Source organism: Canis aureus, chromosome 21, assembly GCF_053574225.1.
Source record: "Canis aureus isolate CA01 chromosome 21, VMU_Caureus_v.1.0, whole genome shotgun sequence".
NCBI classification, from domain to species: domain Eukaryota; kingdom Metazoa; phylum Chordata; class Mammalia; order Carnivora; family Canidae; genus Canis; species Canis aureus.
The window spans coordinates 42606980-42634821 of NC_135631.1; the positions used below are offsets into that span (position 1 = coordinate 42606980).

The 27842-nt window shown below is 42.1% G+C and overlaps 1 protein-coding gene and 1 long non-coding RNA gene across 4 annotated transcripts in view; one reads left to right on the forward strand and one right to left on the reverse strand.

Annotated features, from left to right (window-relative positions):
- PIK3CG (phosphatidylinositol-4,5-bisphosphate 3-kinase catalytic subunit gamma) overlaps window positions 1-27665 on the forward strand; it is a 34874-nt gene extending 7209 nt beyond the window's left edge. For 2 of the 3 annotated variants that reach the window (XM_077864016.1, XM_077864017.1), the window contains exons 3-11: window positions 1005-1070; window positions 1193-1418; window positions 2825-2928; window positions 5765-5911; window positions 7617-7707; window positions 8940-9070; window positions 10077-10188; window positions 11577-11734; window positions 24392-27665. In XM_077864016.1, the coding sequence (XP_077720142.1) occupies window positions 1005-1070; window positions 1193-1418; window positions 2825-2928; window positions 5765-5911; window positions 7617-7707; window positions 8940-9070; window positions 10077-10188; window positions 11577-11734; window positions 24392-24670 (1314 nt within the window). In that variant the 3' untranslated portion in view covers window positions 24671-27665. Of the gene's footprint in view, window positions 1-1004; window positions 1071-1192; window positions 1419-2824; window positions 2929-5764; window positions 5912-7616; window positions 7708-8939; window positions 9207-10076; window positions 10189-11576; window positions 11735-24391 lie in introns of those variants that run through there. The other variant, XM_077864018.1, reaches the window with a different exon arrangement.
- Window positions 7844-27842, reverse strand: part of LOC144292968 (uncharacterized) — a 37339-nt gene continuing 17340 nt past the window's right edge. Inside the window, exon 3 of the long non-coding RNA XR_013360391.1 lies at window positions 7844-9888. This is a non-coding gene — a long non-coding RNA (uncharacterized LOC144292968). The remainder of the gene's footprint in view (window positions 9889-27842) is intronic.

A 27842-nucleotide genomic window follows, 5' to 3' on the forward strand; every position in this document is an offset into this window, starting at 1 on the left:
AAAACATAAAGTGGAATGGGAATTTCTTTGGGTCTTTGGGAGGAGGGGGAAGATAGGCCATTTCTATTTATAAAAGGAATATGCTCTAAGTCCTTTCATTTTAAGCCTCTCTTTACGCACACACGTGACATCCACCCTATAACTTTGTATGCCTCTTACTTGCCAGTCTTGCAGCTGTTAGCAGACTTACTGCAAAGATAGAGCAATGTTACAACAGATACATGTACATTGTTACAATGTTACAACAGATATTCATACACCCACCATTCTTAGTTATTTTTTTACATTTTATCAGTGCCTTTTCTTCAGTCATGGAGCTGTCTGCCACCCAAGTCAGTATCCCTGAGATAGCCAAGTGATATGAAAACTACAAAACCCAAAGGAGCATCTAAAATCAGAGACTCTTCAGACAAAAAGCTCTGTATACACGGCAGCAGGGCAGGGGGTAGTAATCGCTCAGTGGGGATGGTCCAGGCCTGGGCGTAAGGGCCCGTGAGGCAGCTCAGTGACCTGCCAGCGAGATGCCCAACACGCATCCTGAGCAAAAGGGGAGCCATGGGATCTTTAGGATCTTCACATCTAACAAATATTTTTTTCCTTACGTGTACTCTTATCTCCACTGTCCATTTTCTTTCCAACAACCTCTTCAACATTCCGCTTTTGTAGATTTTGTTATGGCCACCCCCGTGTGTCCCCTGTGTCCTTCCAATAAATCAAGTAAGTCCTTAATGGGAGCTAAAGCCTTACCGCTTCACCTTTGAAGTTATCAAAAGCACATAACGGTGCGTCAAGAGTTCTGGCTTCTAATCCCAGTCCTTAAGCAAGCGGTTCACTCTGGCCCAAAGTGTCCTCGAAGACAAAGGGTGGACTTAAGTGGACTTAAGTGGCTGGTAAGATTCTCCTCACCCCAGCCAGAAAAAGACCCAATAAAACCCATTTCCCTTTTCCTGATTAACCAACACAAAATGCAACCCTACAAAGCGCCCACATGTTCTTCCTTTCAGGCTGTGAAATTTGAACCATACCATGACAGCGCCCTCGCCAGATTTCTGCTGAAGCGTGGCTTAAGAGTAAGTACTTACACTTTGGTGACAGTGTGACATTCTAGCAGTTAGCAAGAATTGACTGACAGAGCATTAGTCACCATGATTTCACCCTTCTTCTTCTCCTTCCCCCCAACCCGCCCCCCCAGAACAAAAGAATTGGTCATTTCTTGTTTTGGTTCTTGAGAAGCGAGATAGCCCAGTCCAGGCACTATCAGCAGAGGTTTGCCGTGCTTCTGGAAGCCTATCTAAGGGGCTGCGGCACTGCCATGCTGCACGACTTCACTCAACAAGTTCAAGTGATTGAGATGCTACAGAAGGTCACCATTGATATCAAATCGCTCTCTGCTGAAAAATACGATGTCAGTTCCCAAGGTACAGTGGCTGTATTTTCTTGGTTCGCTTCCCAAAGGCCTTGCTCTCCAGATGCCCTGTGATGACTCCTCTCCTTCAGGAAGGCGAGTCTTGCCTCCCTAAAGGGAGCCAGGAGCAGATTTCTTTCATCTTCTATCTTAGTGGAGTAGACAAATTTCAAGCTCTCCTTTCTCAGGTTCATATTTTTTTGAATTATACATGTAAACACACCAATGATGAATTTATGATGAGAGACATTCAATTCTTCGAAAAATTTTAAAAGCATTATGCCAATGTAAGATGCATTGCTTTAAGAATAATTGCACGCAGAGAGTAGTGATTTGCAAATATTTACCTTCTTCCTCACTTTCAATGTATGTAATTTTATTGAGAAGCTAATTTAAAAAATCTGTGTATATTTACATATATATTTATATATGTCAGTGTACTTATACACATACATATATACACCTTCTCTCAGAAGTCATTTCTAAGATGATCTTCTTACCCCTAAGAAATCCTGCTCCTGCCCCTAGGAAAATTAATCACTCTTTCTCTGTATTCCCATAGGTTTGAGTTTTGATACTTTATTATGGTCATTAACACATCTTTCTGGTCTGGTAAACTACATGTGCCTTGAAACCAGGGGATATTTCTTATTCATTTCTGTATACCTACCTCCAGCACTGTGGCCCCTAATGGACACATATTAACATACTCAGACAGTATTTTAAACTTTTGAAAATATTCTGAATTTCCACTTTCTCCTAACTCTTTTCCGATACACCAATAATGCTTTCTGCTAAAAATTAAGAATGGTAATAATCATCTTACTTTTATTTGCCTTGTAAGTAAGAAAGGGAAACACTTGTACTGGCCTCTAATATGTTATCCAGGAAGTAATTTTCACCCTATATCTTCAGCCTTAGAATTTAGAATTCTAAAGAACTCTTGAATTAAATTTTAAGTTAAATTTTGAGGCCATCACGTTGTCTCCACGTAATCTAACTTCCTCTTTTGAAAAGCATTTACACAGAACACTCACTGGATGGCATTTTGTATGTTATTTACATGTCCGTTCCCCAAACCACATGGCAGTTCAGAGTTTCACATGTTGGGATGAAAATGACAGTATTCATGCCTTCGCATTACCCTCAAAATATCCTTTCCCTACCTGACTGGCTCAAAAGCTTCTATGCTCTGCCGTAGAACGCATCCACGGCCATATGCCCCACAGTAAGCCTGACTTATCTTGCCATCTCTTATGGTGGGTTCCTCAAAGACAGAACCCTGCACCCTGTGCTCCTGCTCCACACCAGGCCAGATGGGTAGAACGTGGTAAAGAGACGTGGCCTCAGGAAATGTTACAGGTAATATCGGCTATTTCTCAAACTCATGTAACTTTTGTGCGCTTTTGACAATTGCAGTTATTTCACAACTTAAGCAAAAGCTTGAGAACCTGCAGAATTTGAATCTCCCAGAAAGCTTTCGAGTGCCGTATGATCCTGGACTGAAGGCAGGAGCACTAGTGGTAGGTATCACCTTCACATCTCCAAGCGGTCTTTGTGTTTTGAAACTGCTGGTGCACATTAGTGCAAAGCTAACGTTTGTGTCGAGCCACAGAAGCTGGAAAGTCCCTGCAAGGGCTCCTGTCAAGGCCTTCCCTGACTGCCAGCTACTCAGAGCCTCAAAGCCAGGCAGTCTCCCATCCGCTTCGTGTTACATCAGCTTTCTTAAGGAATCCTTCATGCACAGTAAAGTTTGTCCATCTTACGTGTACAGTGCGATGTGATTTTGACCCACGTATATCACCAGCACCAAGTCAGGATATAGAACATTTCCACAGACGTGTTCTAGGAAAGGTTCTTTCACGTTCCTTTGCGGTTAATCCTTCGCTCCTTCCGTCCCCCAGCCTAGACAGCAGATCTGCTCCTGTCATGTCATTTTACTTTTTCTAGAATTTCATGTAGAATCACATAGTATGTGGTTGTGGCATCTGGATCCTTTTCCTTAGCCTATTGCTCTTGCGATCCACCCGTGTCACTGTGTGTCAGTGGTCTGCTCCTTTTTATGACGGCGCGGTATTCCCCCGTGGGGATATACGATTTGTTTTCCATTTACCTTTCAAGTAAATATTTTAACAGCCAGATAGCGGAGACATGGTACGTGCGTGTTTAATTTTATAAGATGCTGCCTAACTGTTTTTCCAAAGTGACCTTACCGTTTTATATTCCCACCAGCAATGTATGTGAATTCCAGTGGTCCTACCTCCTGGTCAACACTTACTGTCACCAATCTTTAACTCTAGCCATTCCAGTGGTGAAGCGGTATCTCACCGTGGCTTTTATTTGCATTTCTCCGATGATGTTGAGTATCTTCTCATGTGCTTATTTTCGTTATCTTCTTTTGAGAAGTTTCTGTTCTCATCTTTCATTCATTTTTAATGTGGGTTGCCTTCTTAGTTTTGAGCTACTTATGTATTCTGGATACAAATCCTTTATCAGGTATACATTTTACAAATACTAGTCTGTGACCTGCCTTTTCATTTTCTTGGTAGTGTATTTAAGAGCAGAGGGTTTGATTTTGGTTACGTCCAACTGACCACTTTTTTTATAGTTTGTTTTTTTGTGTCCTAAGCAACATTTGCTTAATCCAGTACATCTCAACCAGGTGTGACACCCCTCAACACATGCGCGCGCGCGCGCACACACACACACACACACATATATTTGTTAATGTCTGGAGCTATTTTTTTATTGTCACAACTGGGAGAATGCTACTGGCATCTAGTGGGTAAAGACCAAGGATGCTGCTAAATATCCTACAATCCACAGGATAGCCCCCCAACAATAATAAATGATCTAGCTCAAAATGTCAACAGTGCCAAAGTTGAGAAATACTGCATAATGTGACAAATATTTTTCCTAGAAGTTTCACAGATTTCACTCTTACATGTAAGTCTTTGATCCATTTTTGAGTTCATTTTTGTGTACGATGAGATGTAAAGATCAGGTGGTGTTGTTTTTTTTTTTTTGTTTTAAGAATCAAATATCCAACTTTTCTGGCACCATCTGTTGAAAAGACTAACCTTTTCCTGTTGAAGTATCTTGGCATTTTTGTCAGATATCAACTCATATATATAAATGAGTCTATATCTAGATTCTCTAGTCTACTTTATTGATCCAAATATCTATCCTTGAGGTGCCTGGGTGGCTCAGTCTGTTAAGCTCCTGACCTGATTTCAGTTCAGGTCACGATCCCCGGCTCATGAGATGGAGACCTGCATCAGGCTCTGTGCTCAGCAGGGAGCCTGGGATTCTCTCTCTCCCTCTGTCTCTCCTTCCACAACTCTAAAATAAACAAGCAAACCTTTTAAATAAGTAAATAAACAGGTAGATGTCCTTACATCAATATCACATGCTCTGGGTAACATCCAGAAGATAAACCACTTCATATATGTGTAAGAACCTTATACCCATATACTTCCATTACCCTCCTCCCATCCTTTGTACTATTTTTGCCATGCCTTTAACTCCAACATATGTTTTAAGCCCAATAATAATAATTGCTTTAAACAGTTAAAAAGTTGATTAGATTTAATAGATTAAACATTTTTTTATACTTAGCCACACAATTACGACATTTGGGACTCTCTACTTCTTTGTATAGGTTCATGTGTCCATCTAGCATCATTTTCCTTCAAATATTTCTTATATTGCAAGTCTTCTGGCTAGAAATTCTTTCAGCTTTTGTCTGAGGACCTCTTTATTCCACCTTCATTTTTGAAAGACATTTCCACTGAATTGAGAATTCTAGGTTGACCTTTTTTTTCCCTCCCTTTCAGCAGCATTTTCTTCTGGCTTGCATATTTTCTGATGATAAGTCTCCTGTCTTATCTTTGATTTCTGTACATGTAGGTCTTTTCTCCCCCAGGCTGCTTTATTAAGATTTTCTTTTTAGCACCCTGGTTTCCAGCAATTTGATTATGATCAGCTTTGGTATGGCTTTTTGTTTTATTTACTGGGTATGTTGAGCTTGAGTAAATGGTGGAGTTGCTCTGTATTAACGGGCACATGGGAGTACCAGGGCCCTGTAGGAGTGGGGTATGTGGAAGATGGGACCTGCCATTGCCTCTTGGGCACCTCCACAGACTCTCAGGAACACAATTTGAGAACTCTTGCTTTGAGGCGTATGACTTGCTCTCAGAGGGCATTTGCAGATTTGGTAAGAACACTTTCTGTAATTTTACCCAAATCATTAAACATCATTTTCCAACTGGCTGTTTGTATTAATGCTTTGCAAGAGGATTTGTATCTGCACAGTATGTATTCATTATGTGTAGGAAACATGCGGCTGTTTCCTTACAGATTGAAAAATGTAAAGTGATGGCCTCCAAGAAAAAGCCCCTATGGCTTGAGTTTAAATGTGCTGACCCTACAGCCCTATCGAATGAAACGATTGGGATCATCTTTAAACACGGGGATGATCTGCGCCAAGACATGCTGATTTTACAGGTACGCTACCCTTAAGGAATTTTTTTGTTAACCTGATAGATGAATTCCGTATTAGATCTAAAAAAAAATGCCTTCTACTGATTCTATTCCCATCCCCCCATTCTGTCCACATACAATGATTAAAGATCCAGAGAGTTTTCACTGGGGGAGCTTGGCTGTGGACCATTAGGTGTGCAAGCTAGTGAGCATCCCAGTTCTGTCCATCCATGAGAAGATGCACACCCAACCTTCCCATATAGCTAGATGTCTCCCTCATCTAACCCCTCTAGTCACCCCATTCCTAGGATGGTAACATAAAATATAGACATATTTGGCCCCCTAGCATTCACTTTATTCATATAAATAGACATATCTGTGCTCTCCTTAGCTACTTCCCTTTGGTATATATCCACATGCACAACAGGCAGGTGATTGCAGAAATCATGCAGTTCAATAGCAAGAGTGAATGGCTTCCTAGAACAGAGGGTGGATGGTAATCAATGTTAATCGCTTTCCAGATTTTCTAACATTTCTGGCTTTGCAAACCAGTAAAGTAATAGTCTCCATATTCTAGCTCACCAATAGAGAAGATAATTCCTTTTTTTTTTTTTTTTTTAGTAAGATAATTTCTAATCTTTAGTGTGGTTTACTTAAAATAGGCAAATCTCGTTGATTTAAATGTGGCTTATTTAAAAACTGGTCATGTTTTCAATTCTGTTTCTGTTTGTACTTATTTCTTTTTTTAATATTTTATTTATTTATTCATGAGAGACACAGAGAGAGAGAGAGAGAGGCAGAGGGAGAAGCAGGCTCCATGCAGGGAGCCCGATGCGGGACTCGATCCCGGGTCTCCAGGATCACGCCCTGTGTCGAAGGCGGCGCTAAACCGCTAAGCCACCCGGGCTGCCCTGTTTGTACTTATTTCTGATATGGAAATAATACCTTTTGCTCTCTCTTCAAGAATACTATGCATATTGTCCCAGAAGTATTAAAAAGAAAGAAAAAGAAATCCTTCAAACCTTTTAAAGGTTTGTTGCATTTCCAATAAACCTATAGAATCCTTTGAATTATTCGAAGACAAGAGCTTCAAAAACGCAAAGCATCACTGTATCGTTCCTCTCATTTTGAGGGGAAGTTTGCACTCGCCTTTTATGTACTTACTTGTTTCGAGGCTGACACATGCTGCTTGGCAGGTGAGGGCAAGTTACATAAGCTCATGAAGCCTTAGTCTAACCACATGCAAAATGGGAATAATCATACTCAGGTTATAGGGTAAACACAAAGGATTGACATAAGACAGCACTCAGTAAATTAGCTAGCATTCTCTTCTGTGTTAGTGTTGCCTTGGTTTAGCCCAAGAATGTCTTATGGATAAAAACCTGTGAGAATGTTAGAGCAGAACATTTTCTGTGTGTGGTGGTCAAATGTGCATAATTGGAATGGAACATCTAAGTAGCTGAAACATGACTACAGCCTCTCCCCACACTAAATCCATTGATCCTCTTCCCCAGAGCACATCTCAGAGACCAAAATTAAGAGGCTCCCAAAGAAGGGGAACTTTAGGGCACCACACTGATAAAGTACAGGTGTTGCTTAGAAAGTTTGCTTTAACTTACATATTTTGTGTTACCAGATAAGACTGTCAGGTTGTTTTTTAAGGGAGAAGAAAAAATACGTTAAACAAATATATATTTATCGTGGAAACGCCTTTGTGTCTGATGTCTAGATTCTACGAATCATGGAATCCATTTGGGAGACAGAATCTTTGGATCTGTACCTCCTGCCATATGGTTGCATTTCAACTGGAGACAAAATAGGTATGTGGTTCCCTCAGGAGATGAATATCCCCCTCAGCTCGCTTTAAAGGATCATGAGTCCCCCAGTGTAGGCATTTAATAACAGAAAAATTACAAACATACCCATATAAAAAGGAAGGAAATGTTCCAAGACTGGTGCATGTGACTCTGGATTTAATGTGGATCTGTCGAAAATACACTAATGTGTGATTCCAATCCTGTGACTATACATGGCAATGATTTTAGTAAGAACTCATCCCCTCCCCTTTACTTCTCCACGTCTAAGCTGTAACTTGTTTCACTGCACATTAAACTTCTCTCTCACAAATAACATTTAAAAATAGATGGTAAGATCTGTCACTTATTTTAATATCTTAGAATTCACATTATTGAAGCTATTACCTACTCTACTCTTTTTTTAAACAAGTTTTAAAGATTTTATTTATTTGACAGAGAGAGTGTGACCGAGAATGAGAGAGAGCACGAGCTGAGGAAGGGCGGAGGGAGAGGGAGAAGCCAACTCCCCGCTGAGCCAGGAGTGTGATGCAGGGCTCCATCCCAGGACCCGGGGATCATGACCTGAGCCAAAGGCAGACACTTAACTGCGCCACCCAGGTGCAGCACCTACTCTACTCTTAGATACTTTTATAGACATTTAACAGTTTTGTTTCAGCGAAACATATTTTTATTCAAGCTTCCGAACCGAGAACTATATAAAACCACTCCCATTTGACCCTGTGATTAAAAAAGAAAAAGGCAGTTTGCCCAGCACATATGCATAAATGCTTTTCCTTATTACCTTTCAAACCCGACCTTTCCTCTTTTCACTCAGGGACACTGAAAGCATGTCCCACAAAAGTTCCACCTCATTCTCCTTTTCTTTCTGTCCCTCCTGAGAAAACCAACTGCACAAACCTGGAAAACAGCCCCCTGGTTGAGGGTTGAGCCTGGGTGGCTCGGTGGTTGAGCATCTGCCTTCAGCTCAGGGCATGACCCTGGGGTCCTGGGATCAGTCCCGCATCGGGCTCCCTGCAGGGAACCTGCTTCTCCCTCTGCCTGTGTCTCTGCCTCTCTTTTTCTGTGTCTCTCATGAGTAAATAAATACAATCTTTAAAAGAAAAAAAAAATACCCCCCTGGTTGAAAAGCCCTCTGCCCTCCAGTCAACAAAGCCACACAACCATTCGTCCTCTGGGTCAGGCATTCGTCCATTGGTCAGGCCAATTTACACCAGATTCTGCACACCCTCCCACAGGGATGATTGAGATCGTGAAAGATGCCACAACAATTGCCAAAATTCAGCAAAGCACAGTGGGCAACACAGGTGCATTCAAAGATGAAGTCCTGAATCACTGGCTCAAAGAAAAATGTGCTATTGAAGAAAAGGTGAGCTCCTGCGTTTCCCAGCTCTGAAGGCTCCTGCCAAGCCTGCCATTTATGTAGCAAGAATGGGTTCGTGTCTGCAAAGCATCTACCAGTGTCATGCCTCCTGACGTTGGGCAAAATCCCTTACTGGTGAGGCCATTGGGGGGGGGTGTGGGGCGTTGCAGGGCCTTCCTGTGTGACACAGCAGATCCGCCTAAAACGGAGGTGCTCTGTCCAGAATGCCGTGAGCATTTGTTTCACCTTTAATTATCAGGCATGCTTTGCATAAAATTTGGTTCCATGAAATAATGTGTTGGCACCTTTTATGATAGTCTGTTTTGGTCATTCAGCAGACTTTAGTCACCAGTATGAATCCCTTCCTACCTGGGAAATGCGACACATCCCATAAAGTAATTTCTCATTTACCCACTGCCCTCTAATCTAAACGGTGAATTATGGATGCTGCAAATGTCAGTTCTCCCATCCTTCAGAAGTACATATGCTGCATCCTTCACAAGCTGCGTGGTTGGGCTGTTTGGCTGTCATTTCAAGTTCTGCTGCACAGGATTAGCACTTCTCATTTGCATGGTTAGCAGCCTTTTGGGGAGGGAATATAATTAGCAGCGTTTATTAGTCTGTTATACATGTAGATTTGTGAACCCGTGCATACTTGACGTGGTCACAAGCAAAACATATGTTCACCAATGAAGGAGAAATGGTTATGGGTTCTGTGGAGTTGTCGGCAAGCGATGCATGGAGAGGAAATGAGCCCTTTGATGAACTGTTGCTCTTTGACTCTTGTTTCCTCCTGCTGCTCTTGTGATTCACTGAATCTTCACCTAAAATATAAGGAGAGCAATGAGAAAGTCAGCGCTTAGTAGATATGACATTAAATGAAATCAGGTGCAACCGACTCAGTCTCTGAAAAGAGTTCCCAGAATGGTACCTTTGTGGAAGTCAGCTGTCATAGATTCATGCTGCTTTTTCTGGTTAGAACACAACTAATATCTGGATGCTTTTTAATTAGTTTCAGGCAGCTGTGGAGAGATTTGTTTATTCCTGTGCTGGCTACTGTGTGGCTACCTTCGTCCTGGGAATAGGTGACAGGCACAATGACAATATTATGATCACAGAGACAGGTGAGTTTATTTATTATAATTGTTTTATTGTGGTAAAATACATATAACAAGATTTGCCATTTTAACCAGTTTCAAGTGTGCAAATGGCATTAAACACATTCACATTGCCATGCCACCATGACACTGTCCCCACTGAACTAGTACTGACTCCCCTTCTCCCCCTCCCTGGGCACAGAGTAGTATTTAAACAGAGTTCAAGGTGGGAGCACACATCGAAGTCATTACCGTGCAGCGACATAGATGCTGTGATCACCCCAGAGAGGACCTGAGAGTGAATAATGGAAGAAGATGCCAGAAATGAGACTTCAGAAGGAAAAGCCAGAGAACAGCCTGCAAGCTAGCATAGGGGCACATCCCAGAAGCTGGTGAGGACAGGTGTGATCACTAGTGTCAGATGTTACAGAGAAGTGACAAAAAGAACTCCCAGACGCCCTGAAATGCTCTGCCTTCCTAACCTACCCCTTGTCACAAGTTCACTGACCTCCCTGACAGTGGGAGTGGCAGTTCCAGGAAATGTTTCTCTAAGAAATTTGGACCAATTTAAGAGTGGAGTCTGAAAAAAAAAAAAAAAAAGCACCATATTAGGGTAAATTGCTGCTCTGTGTGAGAACCAAGAGACGTCACATGCTTATGGACCATGCACATGATACAGGCTATCTAGACAAGAAGAGATGGTGGCCATCCTAGTGGTAATAGTGCCCATGGTAAACATGGACTCAAAGGAGATTCAAAATGGTTTTCTTCTTTTTTAATTTTTTTTAAGGTTTTATTTATTTATTCATGAGACAAACAGAGAAAGAGACAGAGACACAGGCAGAGGGAGAAGCAGGCTCCCTGCGGGGAGCGCAATGCAGATTCGATCCCAGGACCCCGGGGTTCCCGCCCTGGGCCGAAGGCAGATGCTCAACCACTGAGCCATCCAGGCAACCCCCCAAATGGTTTTTTTCAATGGTGCTACTCAAAAGTAAATGGTGAATGCCCTTCCCCCAAGCAGAGTGAACCTCCATCTATTCTGAGTCACATCAAGGGCATAAGAGAGTCCCAGGCATAATGCTGACAGACTAGCCCGAGAGTCTGGACTTCTATTTCTAAGAATAATTCTGAGACGAGCTGAGAATTTTTTTTTAATGGCATTTGGCGTCATTTAAAGAACACCAGAAGGATATCAAAAACACACTTGGTTCAAAGAGTGCTTTGTGGTTACTACTACACACACCTGCTAAGCTGAAAAATATCACAAGCTGATAAAACAGGGTAAAAATAGCTCTCTCACCCAAGATAGCTCATTTTCAGGCAACTTAAAAAATATTTCAGGAAATAAACAAACCAGAGTGTTGTTACAAGCGATTGTGCCAGTGTGATGATGTCAGGCATTTTCTTCTCTTAAGGAAATCTATTTCATATTGACTTTGGACACATTCTTGGGAATTACAAAAGTTTCCTGGGCATTAATAAAGAGAGAGTGCCATTTGTGCTAACCCCAGACTTCCTGTTTGTGATGGGAACTTCAGGAAAGAAGACAAGCCTACACTTCCAGAAATTTCAGGTAATTGGCCTCCTTTTAGTCGCCTCCGAGAACACCGACCAGATGGTGCCCACCAGGCACAGCAGCCCTCCTGCCTCCCTCCGCGAGCGCCTTTCTGTCTCGCCCACTCCCTCTGGCTTGACCATGCCTTCCTCTTCCATTTCCTCCACTTCATCCCCAAGTACAAAATGCCACTTCTCAGTAACCTCCCACCTAAAAGCAAACAGCAAGTGAAAGCATTCCATCCGTAACCAGTGGGACTGGCAAATAGGGAAGGCCAGGCTGGCCCCTGTACCGAAGAGGGTCTCTAAGGAGGAAGGCCCAGCAAGCAGGTGCAGCCTCTGAATGTGCATTTCCCTATTCAAGCCAGGGCCTCAGAAAAGCCAAAATTTTTACCTGTATTTTTCAGGATTCTCAAACAATTGTGAGCTGCTCTTAATTTTTGCTACAGGTGTGTATTTATCAAATTACTGACAGGGCATTCCAGCTGCATCACTCCCTGTACGCGTCTCACTCGTGTCAAGGACAGTCTCTCCTCTCATTTGAAATCCCATCAGCTTGTCTACAGGTGGTACAAACAGCTCTGGCATGTTCTGCTGACCAGTGTACACAAGCTTTGACATGGGTCAACCCATCTCCCGGGGAATGTTCACACCCTCCTTTCTTTTTTTCATTCCTTCCTGGTCTCCATCCACTTTTGACTATCAAATATTTCAAATACCCACTTGCAAATTTAATAACTGTGAATGAATAGAACTCTAAATGACTACTAATTGCTACATAAAATACTGGCACGATACCCCATACAAACAGATCAGTAGAGGAAGAGTGATTATCTGCACGTGTGCCTCAGGTCCCCTTTAAAGAGCCCTCCGTCCCCTCCCCTCAGCCTTAAGGCCTCTTCAACACAGATCAGTTTGCAGTTGGCATTTCAGGAACAAATCTTCTTCCAGAGTCTCCTCTTGAGTCCCCCGTTATCCTTGGGAGGTGGCCTGGACCTTGAAACTCAGTGGAACAAGAACCAGGATACGTCTTGTTTTGAAACCGGTCTGTTCTTGTTTGTTCTCCTGGCCGATTTCGATTTGATTACAGGACGCACCCTCCCACAGTTCCAGGAGTGTTGTCAGAGAAACTGAGATCTCTGGTGCCAGATGGTCTTAGGATTTTTGGGGGGAGTATTTCTGTGTAAACTCAACTGGGTTTCAGACTATTTCCAGGGATTTGACACATTTCAGTCCTGTTTTTCTTTAAAGTTAAAAATTGTGTATCTTGACAACTTCCTGGAAGAGGAAAACGGTTAAAAAAAAAAAAAAAAAAAAAAAAACCAACCCTGGAAGAATGTTGCCATTTAAAGAAGAGGGGGACACTCAGTTCTCCCAGAGGAGGGGGTTCATCTGAGTAGCTGCAAGCCCAGCTGCGAGCATGCCATTTGGAGGCAGGCGCCTGGGAACCTGCCCTCCCTGCCAGGCCCCCCTTGCCTCTGGGCATGTGTTCTTTTTCTTTTTGTTGGTGGTTTTCCCCAGAACGCCTGCCCCCATCTCTTCTATTCGCGTGGACCCCACAGTGCCCAAGCCACCCCTAAAATCCTAGCAGCACTCCCCCTTTAATCTTCTCTATCATTTACTTCAAAATATGCTTTAATGAGAAACAACTTGGGATGTGGGAGGCCACAGAGAGGTTCCATCCAAAGCATCAAACCTTTGCAGGGAGCCTTTGCACTGTTCTCTCGGGCCGGGACCATTTCTCTGTCCTCGGCGACCAAAGCTGCTTTTCCAAGCCACGTAAAGCCCCCTCACTTAAGTGACCTCTAGGCAGGTGTGCACCACACACACACACACACACACACACACACACACACACCTTTGTAGATTCACTGGCCTTGCTTGTCTGTGTTTCAGAGCACTAATACTCTTTAAGCACCGGTGAATACATGTCCTTGGAGCCTCACACACAGATCCAGAGCAGTACTGTGGGTGAAGGCTGGGCTTTGGAGCAGAATTCTGGCCTGCTACTTAGAATCTCTGCAGGTGATACAAAGGATTCATGCATTCAGAACTTTGGGTCCCTCTTCTATAAAGTGACCTGGGGAAGACCTACTTCATGTGCCATCTTTAGGGATTATCTGAATGGAAGAGGTGGGATGCTCATCTCAGCACCTGGACCTCGGCCGAAATTCAATACACAGAAGCCTCCAGCATTATACACACAGCAACAGGCCTTCTTACTTTGACAACGTTTAAGTTGAGAAGCCCTCTTAGAAATGAGATCTCAAGCAAGAGGGCAATATACAGAACACAAAAAAAGTAGCTTTGTTCTGGTGAAAGAGCAAGGAGAGAGCCCAAGCTCTGCTGCCTGTCCCCCCTCAAGCCCCCTCTTGTCTGCCCCCCACCCCCATACTTTGCCCCACGTTCCCCACTCACAACAGGAAAAAAGCTGCCCTCCCCCACACGTATACAATTATACATACGTAGACTTTCTAAAGTTTCCAGCTTAACAAAAATGAGCAGCAGGTTTTTCATTATTTGACTCAGACCTTGTAACAATTTTTTTTTCTTTTTTAACATACTACTAAGCCTTCCAGAAGCTTTTCTGTTTCTTAGTTTTATGTTCCCCTTTTGAGACGAGGTCCTTCAAGCTCTGAGAGTACATCCCTAAACTCTCTAAATAGCACCGCAGGATCTTGTATAATAAAGCTGCCATTTTTAGGCAGGCTAGGAGATGGTGTAATATATTTACATTTTGAATCAAAGGTGTCCTCGTTTCCAGCGAACTGCTAATTTTGAATGGTAAGGTTAATTCATGCACGCACCACATTTGAATAACCTGTTAGGGAGGGTGGAGAAAAGCTGACCCACTTTTTTGTTAAGCATGAGGGAAGCCTTCTCTACAAAGACGAAAAAACACACCTAGCTTGGGCCAGAGGCTAGAAGGCCAAACACTGAAAGAGGAAGGCCCTGCTTTATCCCCCCTTTTCCTTTTTTTCCAAAAGATTTAGTTGAGCCCAGGACCATATTGATAATAGACTTCAGAAGCAAGCTGTAATCAGACAAAAGGGCACAAAACCAAGGCATACTCACTATTTGAACCCAAGAACATCTATTAGCCTTTGGAGCAGCATCCTGTTACACCAGGTGCCAAACAGAAACATTTCGATGATAACAAGGTTGATAAATTCTCCTTTGAAAAATCTCTTCCTTCCCAAAGAGTGAAAAGACAAAACCGCGTTTTACCCACTGACTATTTTAGACTCACTGTGCTTTAAATTTCACTGAATGACTTGAGAACGCAGATGACATGCACATACATTTATATCATTAGCAAATGAAATCTGGCTTCCTCCTCTTTTCATAGAAGAACCTGCGGATGGGATTCCTAATTTTAAAAGTAATAAATTTTTTTAAAGCCAGTAAGATATTAAAAATATCAGGAAGATATTAAAAACCCATTATCCCACCTTCCAAAAAAGAACACTGTCAACCTTTTAGTGTTTTTCCTTCATTCTATTATTTGGCCTTTTAGAAGGTTGTAAATTAATCAGGATTTGCTTAAAAACTGAACTTAAGCGACAGACACAGTGTTCCTCTCTCTAAACTGCTCACCTCACTTTGGATAAAATCTAAACCTCTAAGCTTGCCCTGCAAGGCTCTGGTCGAGGAGCTCCTGTCCTCTCCAGCCAGACCCCGTGGTACTCTCCCCACATTCTCTCACTCGGCCAAGGTCACGGTGGCCCTTTCCCTGGAACACCCTTCAGGTCTCAGCTTCAGGACATTCCCCAGAGCCATCTCCTCCACGAGGAGTTGTGCTTTGCCCCGCCCCTGCACGGTGCCCTCACAGAACCTGTGGCAGGTATCATGGTGTGTGTAAGCCTGTGCAGCAGGGTCACATCTGACCTGAATCCCTCCTGTGGGGCCTGAGACATAGCAAGCGCTCTGCAGGTATTTGCTGTGCGGAGGAGAAAAGGGTGGAGCTGCTGAGTAAGAGCAGGTAACCCATGGGGCTTCTTCCTTCTCCAGCATGCATCATATCCTGTGAGCTTATGAAATAGCAACTTAGGAGCAGATTGACAGACTACAACCACACCGATGTTCGTAAGCCTTCGAGATGCAGGTCACAGATCCACACATCAGAAGAGGAGATAATCCTAATTATGAAATCTAATGTTTTATTAATTCCTACAAATGTGTAAGCGCCCTATGGTGCCCATTCACATTTTTGTGGCAATTCCCTTACTAATGTAAATATTACCTATCCACCCCCCCATGGGGTCCATAGGTCACGCCAAGACAACAGGACACACAGTCTATACCTATAGCATACTCTCAATGTGTAGTTTCCAAGGAGTGTGAACAAAGTGGCCTACTATAAACAAGCATTCTGAAGATGTTCTTTGCATCCAGTAGGCACTAAGCATATGTATGTTAGATAAAGCTGAAGAAACCAGGGGAGCTAGATGACACCCTCAGGGGCACATCTATGCAAAGCAGGCAGCTCGAGGAGCATACTTAAAAGGCATTTGCCCCTAGATGTCACTCTTAAGAAGCGTTTAATAGGAGAGAAGTCTGGAACCTAGTCCTTGTGTTAATCTTGGGTGGCAGCTTCCTCAGGCCCTGCCTGGTGCCCACCACTGGTGGCCGTGTCCCCACAGCAGGGCATATACCCAGGCCCCTTGCCCTACAGGCTCAGCCCTGTGCCGAGTCTCCATGCTGAGTCCTGCCTTGGGTTGTTCAGAACCACCTCTGCAGTCATCTTGCTCTCATCTTGTATCCTAGGTTCTTCTAACCACTTCTGCCTCAGTTTCTACAGCACAGCCCTGCTTGTTAAACCTGCCTCTAGGACTGGGGTCCTGCCCCTTCCTGCCATTTGCCTTGTTGGTAACTCAAGTACTCTCCTAGCCTCCAGCCACAGGGACCACCAGGACCACAGGGACCTTGCCATCTGACACTTCTAAGGACTCTGGCCCCCTCCCGGGCATTCCCCATTCCTGTCCTCTGGCTGCGCTTCCTCATGCGGAAACCCTGCATCTGTCTACACTGAGAGCTGTCTATACTTATAATCTGCCAGGCTCGGCTTTCTGGGCCTCCTGCTCCATCCTGTTGTAGTCACCAGGCCCAGGAGTTCAACATACACTTATTAACTATCTGATACGTTTCAGGCACTGTGCCAGGCCCCAAGAAAGCTCAGGTACTGCTTTGGCAAGGCAAGATGTCTTTACAGTTTAACCCCCTTCCCATAAGATTGCTCTCTAATCCATCCTTTTATTTTTTTTAACAAATTTTTTAAGGATTTTATTTATTTCAGACAGAGAGAGGAAAGAGCAGCGAGAGAGAAAGAGCATGAGTGGGTTGGAAGGGCAGAGGGAAAAGTAGGCTTCCTGGTAAGTAGGGAGCCTGACAGAGCTTGATCCCAGGACCCTAGTAGGATCATGACCTGAGCCAAAGGCAGAGGCTTAACCCATTAAGCTACCCAGGCGCCCCAATCCATCCTCATTTTAAAGCAATCGCTCTTGCCAAAATTGAATTTGACTTATGCATGTCCAGCATTGATTCATCATGTGTTTGCAGACTACTTAGAGTGTGCCAGACTCTGTGCTGGGCGTAGGTGACTAGGAGCAGAAGCACAGCCCCAGCACACAGCGGAAGACACACACACACACACACACACACACACACACACAGAGCTTTGTTCTAAGGATTTCAAAAGTGGTTTGCAGAGGGAGCAATTAATCCTGCCCTGGGGGATAGAAAGGGAGTGTGAATGAATGGGGTTTTATCCGACCTTGATGGATAAGATCAGTTCCATTTTGCTAGGCAGATACAGGGAGCAGCGAAGGAACATCCAGGCAGAAAGAATAACCTTAGCCAGGGCATGAAGTCAGTATTAGTATCAGTATTTAGGAACAAAAAGTACAGTTGTCGGGTATGGATGGAACACAGTTATAGATGGGAATGTGTGGTGAAATTTGGATCAAGGAAGGAAATTTGCATCCAATTTCAAGCAGTGCAAGAGCTGCATGGAGGGAGGGGGTGCAGAAAGCAAAGCAAAGAAGTCGATTGGAGCTCAACTGATGAACCATAAATTACTGTAATGGAGGCCTATAATAGCTCAACAGGGAGATGACAAATTTATCTGTCGAAAAGCCCATAATACACTGAGTTGAGAAAGGATTCCCTCCTGGGATCTGCACCCCGGACCACTAACAAGGTCAAGCTCAGCCTCCTTTCTCCAGGCCTGGAGATGCTCAGTACTCCATTAGAAACTAGCCTCAGAGAAGGGTCCAGAATCAGCCACTGGTAGGTGTTGGAATCCACTGGTGTGGAATCTGACCCAGAAGCAGCCTTGAAAGATGACCTTGAGTTGGGCTGCTGCGTTAATCGGCCAGCACGCAGGGTCACTCAGTGCCTAAGATATTGGACCCCTGTGACTTTTAAGCCTTTGTCAGGAATAACCTTCCAACTGGCATCTTCTCTCAATGTTTAGTTTCTTTTAGAGAATTGTTTTGTCTACCCAAAGAGTATTGCTGAGGGTGTTTTTCACCATGTTACAAAAAGCATCCTCTTTATAGAGATCCTCATGCGAAATCTCTATCAGTTTGTAGTTTCTAGAAAGGCTGTATTTCTCCTAAACAAATAGTAGCTTAAAATCTTCTGAGCATTGGATGAAGTAACGGGTTTGATTTTCCTTTTGGCTAGAGATAATATTTGAAGATCACCCATAGCAGGTATATAGCATTTGTGATGTATAGCGTTTGAACTGGTCTCTGTCTGAAACCCACCGTGATCATTTCCTTTGTCCTTCCTTTCTTTTTTTCTACCCATTTCAAAGTAATGTTATTTTGACCTCTATGTATCCAGATAATCCACCTTCAATCCTTTTTGGAACAGGCTAGAATGAACACACATACACACACACACACACACACACCCCTACATACAGTCCATTTAGACTAACTAATGCAGGGCAGTGTAATTGTAACCTGTAGGTTTCTAATGAGCTTGTAAGTATTCGAGAACATGACAGTAGAGCCCTGCCCCTGGTAGACAGAGCTAGCCTGAGAATCATTTCTAAGAGGTCCTTAGAGATAAGATTCCTAATTCAAACTCAACAAATGTACAGCCAAGTGTCAGATACACTCTTCTTTCAGATTTACGAGAAAGTGCTTCCTCCTGCATTATTAGGTCGGCTAATCAGTGTCTCCCCATTTTGCCAAAACAACTTCTAAAGGCATTGCCTGGCCAATTCATTGGTCTTTTTTTTATATACAAAACAAAATAAACTCCTCTTTGACAGAAATACTATTTCTCTCCACGATCGCCTTCCTCTAGCAGACAGAGGCAGCCTTACTATTTAGGAAAAGTCAGTGGGTGAGGACCTTGCCTTTCATTGATGAATCTTTGTGAGTTTTTTTCTCTCCTCTCTCTCCCCTCAGCCCTGAAGTTCCTGTTTTGTAGTCCTGGGGTTACTTCCTCATTTTTGTCGATTTGTGCAGTAATATTTCACTTCCACTTTGGTTCTAGATGAGAATGGAGGAGTTTAAGAAAAAGTAGGCCTATGCCATCTGACCTTGGACGGTCTAAAGCAGCCAGAGCTCATTGGTGGTGAAGAAATTAGTAGACTGTATATAAAAAGTATTCAGTTTAGGTGAACCACATTGGGCCCAGTTAACAAACCAACTAGAAGTTTTGACTCTGAAATGGTAATGAATTCTTTTGTTCCCAAGACCTTTGGGAGTGGTAGCTTTGTAAAAACAATCCTTTCCTTCCATACTAGATGCTATAATTAAGGCATTTGAACCAACTGTGGAATTAAGAGCTGATGCGCCGTGTAGGCTCAATCTACCTATTAACTACCCATGGAGAGTGTTTGGGCTAACCTGAAGTTTGTCAGCGTTCCCCTCATTCACTCTCGTTGACAAGTACATCACACCAACTTCCTGAGGTCAGAGTCTTCCTTTATCCCTTCTGCTCCACTCAGTATTAGACCGCCTTCCCCGGGCAGCTGAGAAGGACGGACTGAGGATTTGGGGAGGGCAGTGCCAGGCAGCCCTGGCAGAAAGGAAAAATCCACTGCTCCAGCAAGACACTTCTGTGTTCTGTGCTTCCCCCTGAGCTCCCCAGACCACATCCTCAGTCCCCTAAACCACAGGCCTCCGGCCCAAGGCAGCGGAGCCAGGGTGCTCTCACACACCCGGGGGCTGAGTGGGAAGGGCAGAAATGAAACTTCTGGGGCTTGGGGAGCGGCGCCAGCGCCCAGCTGTGCCCCTCCAGCAGGAGAAACACCTGCAGATGCAGCCCGGCACTACACACCCCCAACTCCCTACCCACCTCCACGTCGAGAAGTGCGTGCTCAATAATGCAACCTCTCCTACGACCACTGCTAATTGCCCATCACTTATACACCACTTATACACACTCAATCTCACCACAACCATACGAAGCGGGTAGTGCTACTCCTCATCTTCTACAGATGAGGAAACTGAGCCCCAGAGAGGTTAAGTGATTTCTCCAATGACAAGCAACCTGTCCATAATAAAGCCAAGATTTGAATCCAGGCAGCGAAGTGTGACTCCGCCCTTCTAACCACTGTTAAGCCAAAGAGAATTCAGTGTCTACACGTTGTGTCTGTCTGACCAGCGTGGGGCATGCAATTTGGGGATGACATTTCTTTCTCACAGACAGGACCCTTCGCACACAGTGAAAATCAAAACTGAATAAATTCAAGCCAGGGGAAATGCCTTATGTGGATGAGAGGGCAATCAAGAGAGACACAGGATGGTTCTTTTCCTTGAACACGTCTCTGTGTGTTACAGTGACCAGTGAATCCGTGGGTTGCCGTTTAACAACTATTCACTGAGCACCCATTGATTGCTGGTAGAATACCTTGGCCCCGGATTGATTTTCCTTCTCAAAAATTTTCTATTAAAGAGTCTGACTACACAGTGAGCTCAGACAGCAAGGGGTGTGCCTGGAGCCCCCAGTGTACAGAGGATCGAAAATAATTAAAAATCAGCATGTACTCTAATTCAAAATCAAAAGGCATCCCCATCTATACCCTTGTGAAAACTGTGCAAGCTGACAAATTAATGAGCCAGTTGCCCCGGGTGGAGTCTGCCCTTCGCCTGTGTAATTACCAAGAAATGAGAGCAAGTTTGCTGGGTCCTCTGGATGAGCAAAAGGTAATGATTTCTGGCCAAAAGTGGAGTCACTAAGGATGCAAGAGACTAATGCACTAGGGCTGAGGCAGGAATATCCCAGGCTTTTGGGTCTGGGAGTCTCCAGCTCCATGGCAAGTAGGCAGAGAGGAGATATAGAGGGATCTGCCGTCCAGGCAGGAAAGGAGACAACTAACGTATTGAACACTCACTATGTGCTAGGCATCTTATATATGTTGTCTCACTTAATGCCAGAATAGTCCTGGAGAGGGCGATGCATACACTGTCCTGCTTTGATGTACACAGGATGATACAGGCATGACCACCATTACCATTGCGCTTTTCCTGCCACATGCAAGTGACACAGACAAGATCATCCAAAAGCAAAAAGAAAAGTCACTATCTTAATATTCTGGCCTGTAACCTTATAGTCTTTTTTCTACATAAATGTTTTGTGTTCATTTACCAACATGGGCTTATGCCACATGTGTTATGTCTGCTTTTTTAACTCAGACACAGTTACATGGTCATTCAATATTCCTATACAATCTCACCTTAGCACTCAGCACACGTTTAGAGGTACTCCCATCAATCCTTTTTATCAACCCCCACTTGTAGGATGTCTAGGTTACCTTCAAGTTCCTTCATTTTTAAATGATGTTCTAATGAATATTCATGTAGATCGAGCGCTGCAAAAATGATCCCTTTTTAAAGGTAAATTTTAAGCATGGAAACAATAAACTTTTTAAAGTCCAGTTTATTGAGGCATAATTCACCTACAGCAGAACGGGGCCTTTTTGTATGTATACTTCTTCGAATTTTGACGAATGGCACGGGTCATGTAACTGCCACCTCAACAAAATTCTGTAACATTTATTAGTAATTTAAAGCTTTTGATGCATGTTATCAAATTGTCTGCTAGGAAAATTATACCTATTCCCACCTTCTGCCAGCCTGTGAAGGGTGAGCTTTGGATATTATTCTTTTTTAAAAAATTTTAATTTTCCAATTTGGTAGGTGAATGTTTCCATCTCATTTCGTTACATTTATTTGATTACTTGTGAGGTTGAGTATTTTTTCATGTTTATTCTCTGTTTTTATGTCTTATAGTGTGAATTCTCATTTATATCCCTGGCTTATACATCTAGCCAACTATTTATCCACTCTTTCTTATTGATTTGTAAGAGCTATTGGAGGCCGGTAATAAAGAAGTGACTTGTGTTGTAAATATGTTTTCTATTGTCATTCATCTCTTCTATCATTGTGTATAGCTTTTTTTCTTCAATAACATTTCCATAATCTCTCCACCTTTACCTTATAGATCACACCTCAGAAAGCCATCTTCATAAAGGCTTTTCCCACTCTAGGATTATTTAAATGTTTGCCCTTTTTACGTTTGATCTTTAATGCATCGGGAATTTTATTTTTGGCATACCACACAGAGTAAGCTTATTTGTCCCCCAAATGATGAGCCAGTTACACCAGTCGCATTATCCAATAATAGATCTTTTCCTCACTAATTGGAGAAGTCACCTTTGTTACGCATTACACATACCACGTATTCAGATCTGTGTGCTGAACTTTCCATTCTCATCTACAAAATGTCTTATCTTTTTTTGGAAAAGAACAGGTGCTATTCCCAGAGTTTTAAATATTGTAGTTTTAGAATATGTTTTAGTATCTAGCCTGCCAAGCACTGTTCTTCATTAGTGTACTTGTTCAAAATGTTCTCCTAAGCCCTAAGGATTCCAAACATATCTTGAGTTTAAATATCAAATAGGAATTTTTGTTGAAATTTCATTATAGATTAACTTCAGAAGAATTTGCATCTTTTTTTAAATATTTTATTTATTTATTCATAGAGACAGAGAGAGAGAGGCAGAGACACAGGCAGAGGGAGAAGCAGGCTCCATGCACAGAGCCTGACATGGGACTTGATCCAGGGTCTCTAGGATCACACCCCGGGCTGCAGGCGGCGCTAAACCCCTGCGCCACAGGGGCTACCCAAATTTGCATCTTTATAATACGCAATCTTATCTCCAAGGATCATGCTACATCACTTCACATATTCAAGGACTTTTTTAATTTCTCAGTAAATTTTTAGACTTTAAAAAAAATGGGTTCTGCATGCTTTGTGTATGTATTTATCCCAGGAATCATGGGGGGTTTTGTTGCCATTACTCACAGCATCTGTCTTTTCATTATGCTTCTAACTGATGGTTCCTATTTATAGCATCCTATGTATTAATTTTATAAAAAGCTAGTTTAATAAAAACTGGTTACTATAGTTTTTTTCCTTTTTTCCACTCAGTGTTCCCAGGAGTCAGTGAAATTATTTGTAAATACTAACGATTTTATCTTTTACATTTTAGTTACATATTAAGTTACATGTTAACTTTTTTAAAAAATCAGAAGTGGAGGCAACTGGCTGCCTCAGTCAATAGAGCATTCAACTCTTGATCTCAGGGTTGTGAGTTCAAGCTCCATGTTGGGTATAGAGATTACTTAAAAATAAAACCTTAAAAAAATCAGAAGTGGATTTTAATACAGTGCCTTTTTTTTGTTTTCATTTTTTGTTTTTCTTTTTTTGTTTATTTTTCTTTTTTATCTATTTATTTATTTATTTATTTATTTTGTTTAATACAGTACCTTTTGATGATCTAGCAATTTTAGAATAAACTCTCCTTGGTGATAGTATATTATTCTTTTAATATTTTACTCCATATTTTATTTGAAATATTTATATCTGTAATCATTAACTTCAGTTTTCTCTTAACACACTATCTTTGCCAAGCTACAATATTAAGATTGAGTTGTTCTCAATGCTGTAAAATTGGGAACCTTGCAATTTCTTCTATACTTTGGGATCATTGGCACAAACATGCCCTGCTTAACAAGTAGACTTAACTCACCTGTATCACCTGCTCTAAGGCTTTTGGAAGAGGCACGAGCCAAAGCATTTAAAACCCTCTCTCTCACTAAGTATTTAGAATTTGTATGAAAATCACCAGGTTTATTCAAACAGTTTTGAGCATCAACGAAATGCTAATACATCTGTTTTTCTTAGAATCGGACAAATTGTAAAATAAAGATGAAAACAAAATCTCAAACCCCACATTCCCATCGTTTCCCTGGATTCCATTAGCCCTTGGCAAACACATGCTTAAACAAAGTTCATTGCTTCCAGTATGGTGTTCAAAAACGAACTCACCCTGTTTCAGAGACTACAGAAATTTCCACCCTCAATTTTCTAGGAAAGAAATTGACATAAAAGGTAGAGTAAGAGAAAAGATGAAATATAGTGCACCAAATAAGTTTTCTTGAGCACACCCTGGACATAGGCAACAACACTAAAGATAGTCTATGTTCTCATCAAGGCTTCCATCTGAGGTGGGGCACCTGCCTAATTGGTGATGGCTTCCATCCATGAGGACAGGATAACACCATCTAAATTCTGGGACAACCCCGTGGTCTTCAGCCTACTTAGTTACGGCAACAACCTTAACAGCCTTTTCCTTTCCTTTGTCCAGGACGTCTGCGTTAAGGCTTACCTCGCCCTTCGCCACCACACAAACCTACTGATCATCCTGTTCTCCATGATGCTGATGACGGGAATGCCGCAGTTAACAAGCAAAGAAGATATCGAATATATTCGGGATGCTCTAACAGTGGGGAAGAACGAAGAGGAAGCTAAGAAGTATTTTCTTGATCAGATCGAGGTTTGCAGGGACAAAGGATGGACTGTGCAGTTTAACTGGTTCCTGCATCTCGTCCTGGGCATCAAACAAGGAGAGAAACATTCCGCCTAGTTCTCCAGGCTAGAATGCAAAAGAAGTCAGGTGTCCTAAAGCTTTAAGTCCGCATGTTTGTCATCAAACTTGGATCTAAAAATGTAACAGGACGTTATGAAGGCTGGCACTTCAGAAAGACAGCCCTGTTCCTAGCTGGACTCTTCACCAGAAAAAAATATTGGCATGTTGGATTGTTTGCTTAAGGAATGTTCGGTTTTAGAATCATGTGCAGGTTTGTTATTTTGTTTTTTTTTTTCCTCTCATTTGTCTCAGGTGATATTGGAGAATATTCTAAGTCTAAACAAACTAATTACTTCCTCATCTTGCCTGCTTTGATTTGACTATCTTATTATTGAGTGCTTCTTGAGAATAATTAGTGACATCTATTTTCATCTGGGTTTATTCTGAATTTTGGTTGTTCTCATGCTCCTCAAGCTCTTGAGAGGAAAAGATGTAACCTCTCAGTTCCCTGAAGGACACTTGCAAACATCCCCCCCGCCCCCCAGCATCCGTAGATGTCAGTGATTTGCTAAAAGCAAAGGAAGGCAAGCTTGTCTTTTCAGTGTCTTTGTAATTAGGTTCTTTTAGAGTGTCCAACCGAGATGCCCGCACACATACTGGAAAATCCAAACCTTTGTGCCCTGGCCCTTCTCTGCTGGTCTGGCTGCGGGGTCATGAAGAAGAGTAACAGAGATGAGACCATTCGTCTCAACTCTGCCCAAGAGTAAACTGTCAAATACAGTTACTCGAGCCTTCACTAGCAATGGAATCAGGAAGATACTAAAGGGACTCGGTTTTTTATCTTTTTTATCTTCCTCCCAGCCTCCCTTCTTCCTTTACTGCTACCCTCTCACAACTTTTTACACAAGTTGTGAAATCCTTGAGGGTCAAACACATCTACCCTAGAATTCAAAAATCGGAAAGCCATCTCTCCTCTAGGGTTACTGGAACTTTAGGTACTAATCTGTAAAAATGTTTGGTGGAATCTTTTTATTTTTAAAGAGGACATTCTAGGAAATAGGGATTCGTTTCCAAATGCCTTAATTTTAAATTTTAGTCTAGGCAGTTTTGTCTTTTTGAATGGAAGAAGGTATTGGATATCTAAACAGTACTTCTAGTTAGGAAGAACACTACTTGCCCTGCCCATCTCTCAGTTTAAAGGACTTTTAAACTCTGATATATTCTTCAGATTTCCTAGTAGAAATTGGAATGTCTTCTTTAAAAACTATTTTTCATCTCCTAAATATTTTTGCTATTTATTGGAAGTGTTGTTTCACCTTTGAGAAAGATCGTTAAATTATTTATAAAATATCTTAAAATTACACATAGTTAACACTTTACCTAGAAATCACTCTGTTAACAGTGTCTATGTTTAAACCCAATCAGATATAAATATTTAATTTAAACTTTTTCTAAATAGATACCTGTTTGACTTCAGTGTAGCCCAAATCTTTCTTTTTGTATATGCAAAAGCTCTTTGAAGGTATTGGTAACACTGCTTCCACACCCGCTGAGCCTTTCCCCTGGCTCCTCAGGGGTCGAGAAAGAACTCTTCCTTGACAACTTGTCCTTTTAAAATCACACTCTATCCCCACTGTATAGGGGACCATGCCCTGTAATGAAATGTTTAATCCTCTGTATTAATGGAAGGGAGATGTTTTATGGCATTTTTACAACAACTATTCCCTACCATTCTTTTGAAGATGAATAGGAAGAATGACACTTTCTAATTCAGAAGAAGATGTATTCATTATTCTTATAAAGAACAGCCAAGCTTGGCCTTGCAAATTCTGCTTTTTATTTGAATTGCTGAAATCGTCTTGATAGAAGAATTACAGAGGAATGTATTTATATTTAGTTTATTGGCACATGGGCATACCTATTTTCTCTTCAAATGAACAGGTTCTTTCAATACACTGATACACAGTACATTGGGCCTGGTTCTCCCACATTTCACTGAAAGTAGAACTTTAACTCTTTAGACTTGCAGATAAAAATTACCTAGGTGTGTTTCCTTCCTTCATTATTCCCAGTGAATCACATGAACCACAACTTTTAGATCTTTGAAAATGTTCTAGAACAAGGGTCATCTCCCCCTGGGAGGAGATTTGGGGGAACCTCCCCACAACTCAGTCTTCACTGCCAGATGAAAACAAAGATTACAAGTCAGATGATTCAGGTCAAAGCAGCTTTTGTGTGTGTTGAGGACTGGCTACGTCATTTGCAGAGCCTACTGCAAAATGAAAATGTGGGGCCTGCCATTCAAAAATTATTAAGAAACTCGAGATGGCAACGGCTGAGCATGAAACCAAGCATGGGACCTTCTGACTATGAGTCACCACACAGGTCACAAGCCCATGAGCTGCACTCTATGTATCTGAATAATGGCTTTGGTGCTTAATTTCACATTTGGACTAGGTCTGTACAAGTTCAGATCAAAATGTTGTATCTGTTCTAATTAAAATACCTCATCTCCATGGCTGTACATTAGGACTTAAAACATCGGCCTATTGTTTTTGGACTGGAATCATGGCTGTTTAAGTAGAGCAAAGCAGACGTTTGAGACCTAGCCCCAGAGGACAGTGCTTAACAAGCCCTGGTGAAAGTATGAGGGACTGGAGACATTATAGATAAAATACAGAAATTCCTAGAGAAAGCTCTTGATTTTTTTTTAAAGTAACTTTTTACTAAGTATATATTTTACAGGAGCTAAATTGTTTTTTTAGAAAAAAGTTAGATCTAGAGTTTGAAGGATAATTTGGAGGCTGTGAGTCCTCTGTAAATGGAAATTATTTTTTGAAAGGAGCCAAAAACTAATTTAGAAAGTAAGTTTCTAGAATAAATTCTGGTATTTGGTAAACTAGGTTCTATGTACATGGCTATGAAGTAAATGATCAATTATGTTTTACAACACAAAGAAAAATATTGGGGGATTATTAAGGGTTCCGCTGTCTTACTTCTGTTTAACCCAACCTAATAATTCTGGTCAATAAAGTTGGTTCTAGTCTGTGTACTCATCTGCATATTTCCAAAGACTCATTTTTTTTTAGGACAGATGCTAGAGGCCCTTAAAGCACACTCCTTTGCAAACATACTCCTTCAGAAAGTTGAGATATTCCCTCTTCTGGATGGTCCAGGTCTCCCCACCTGCATTTGCCTTTTAATGAGAAATTGTTCAATGTAAATTCAA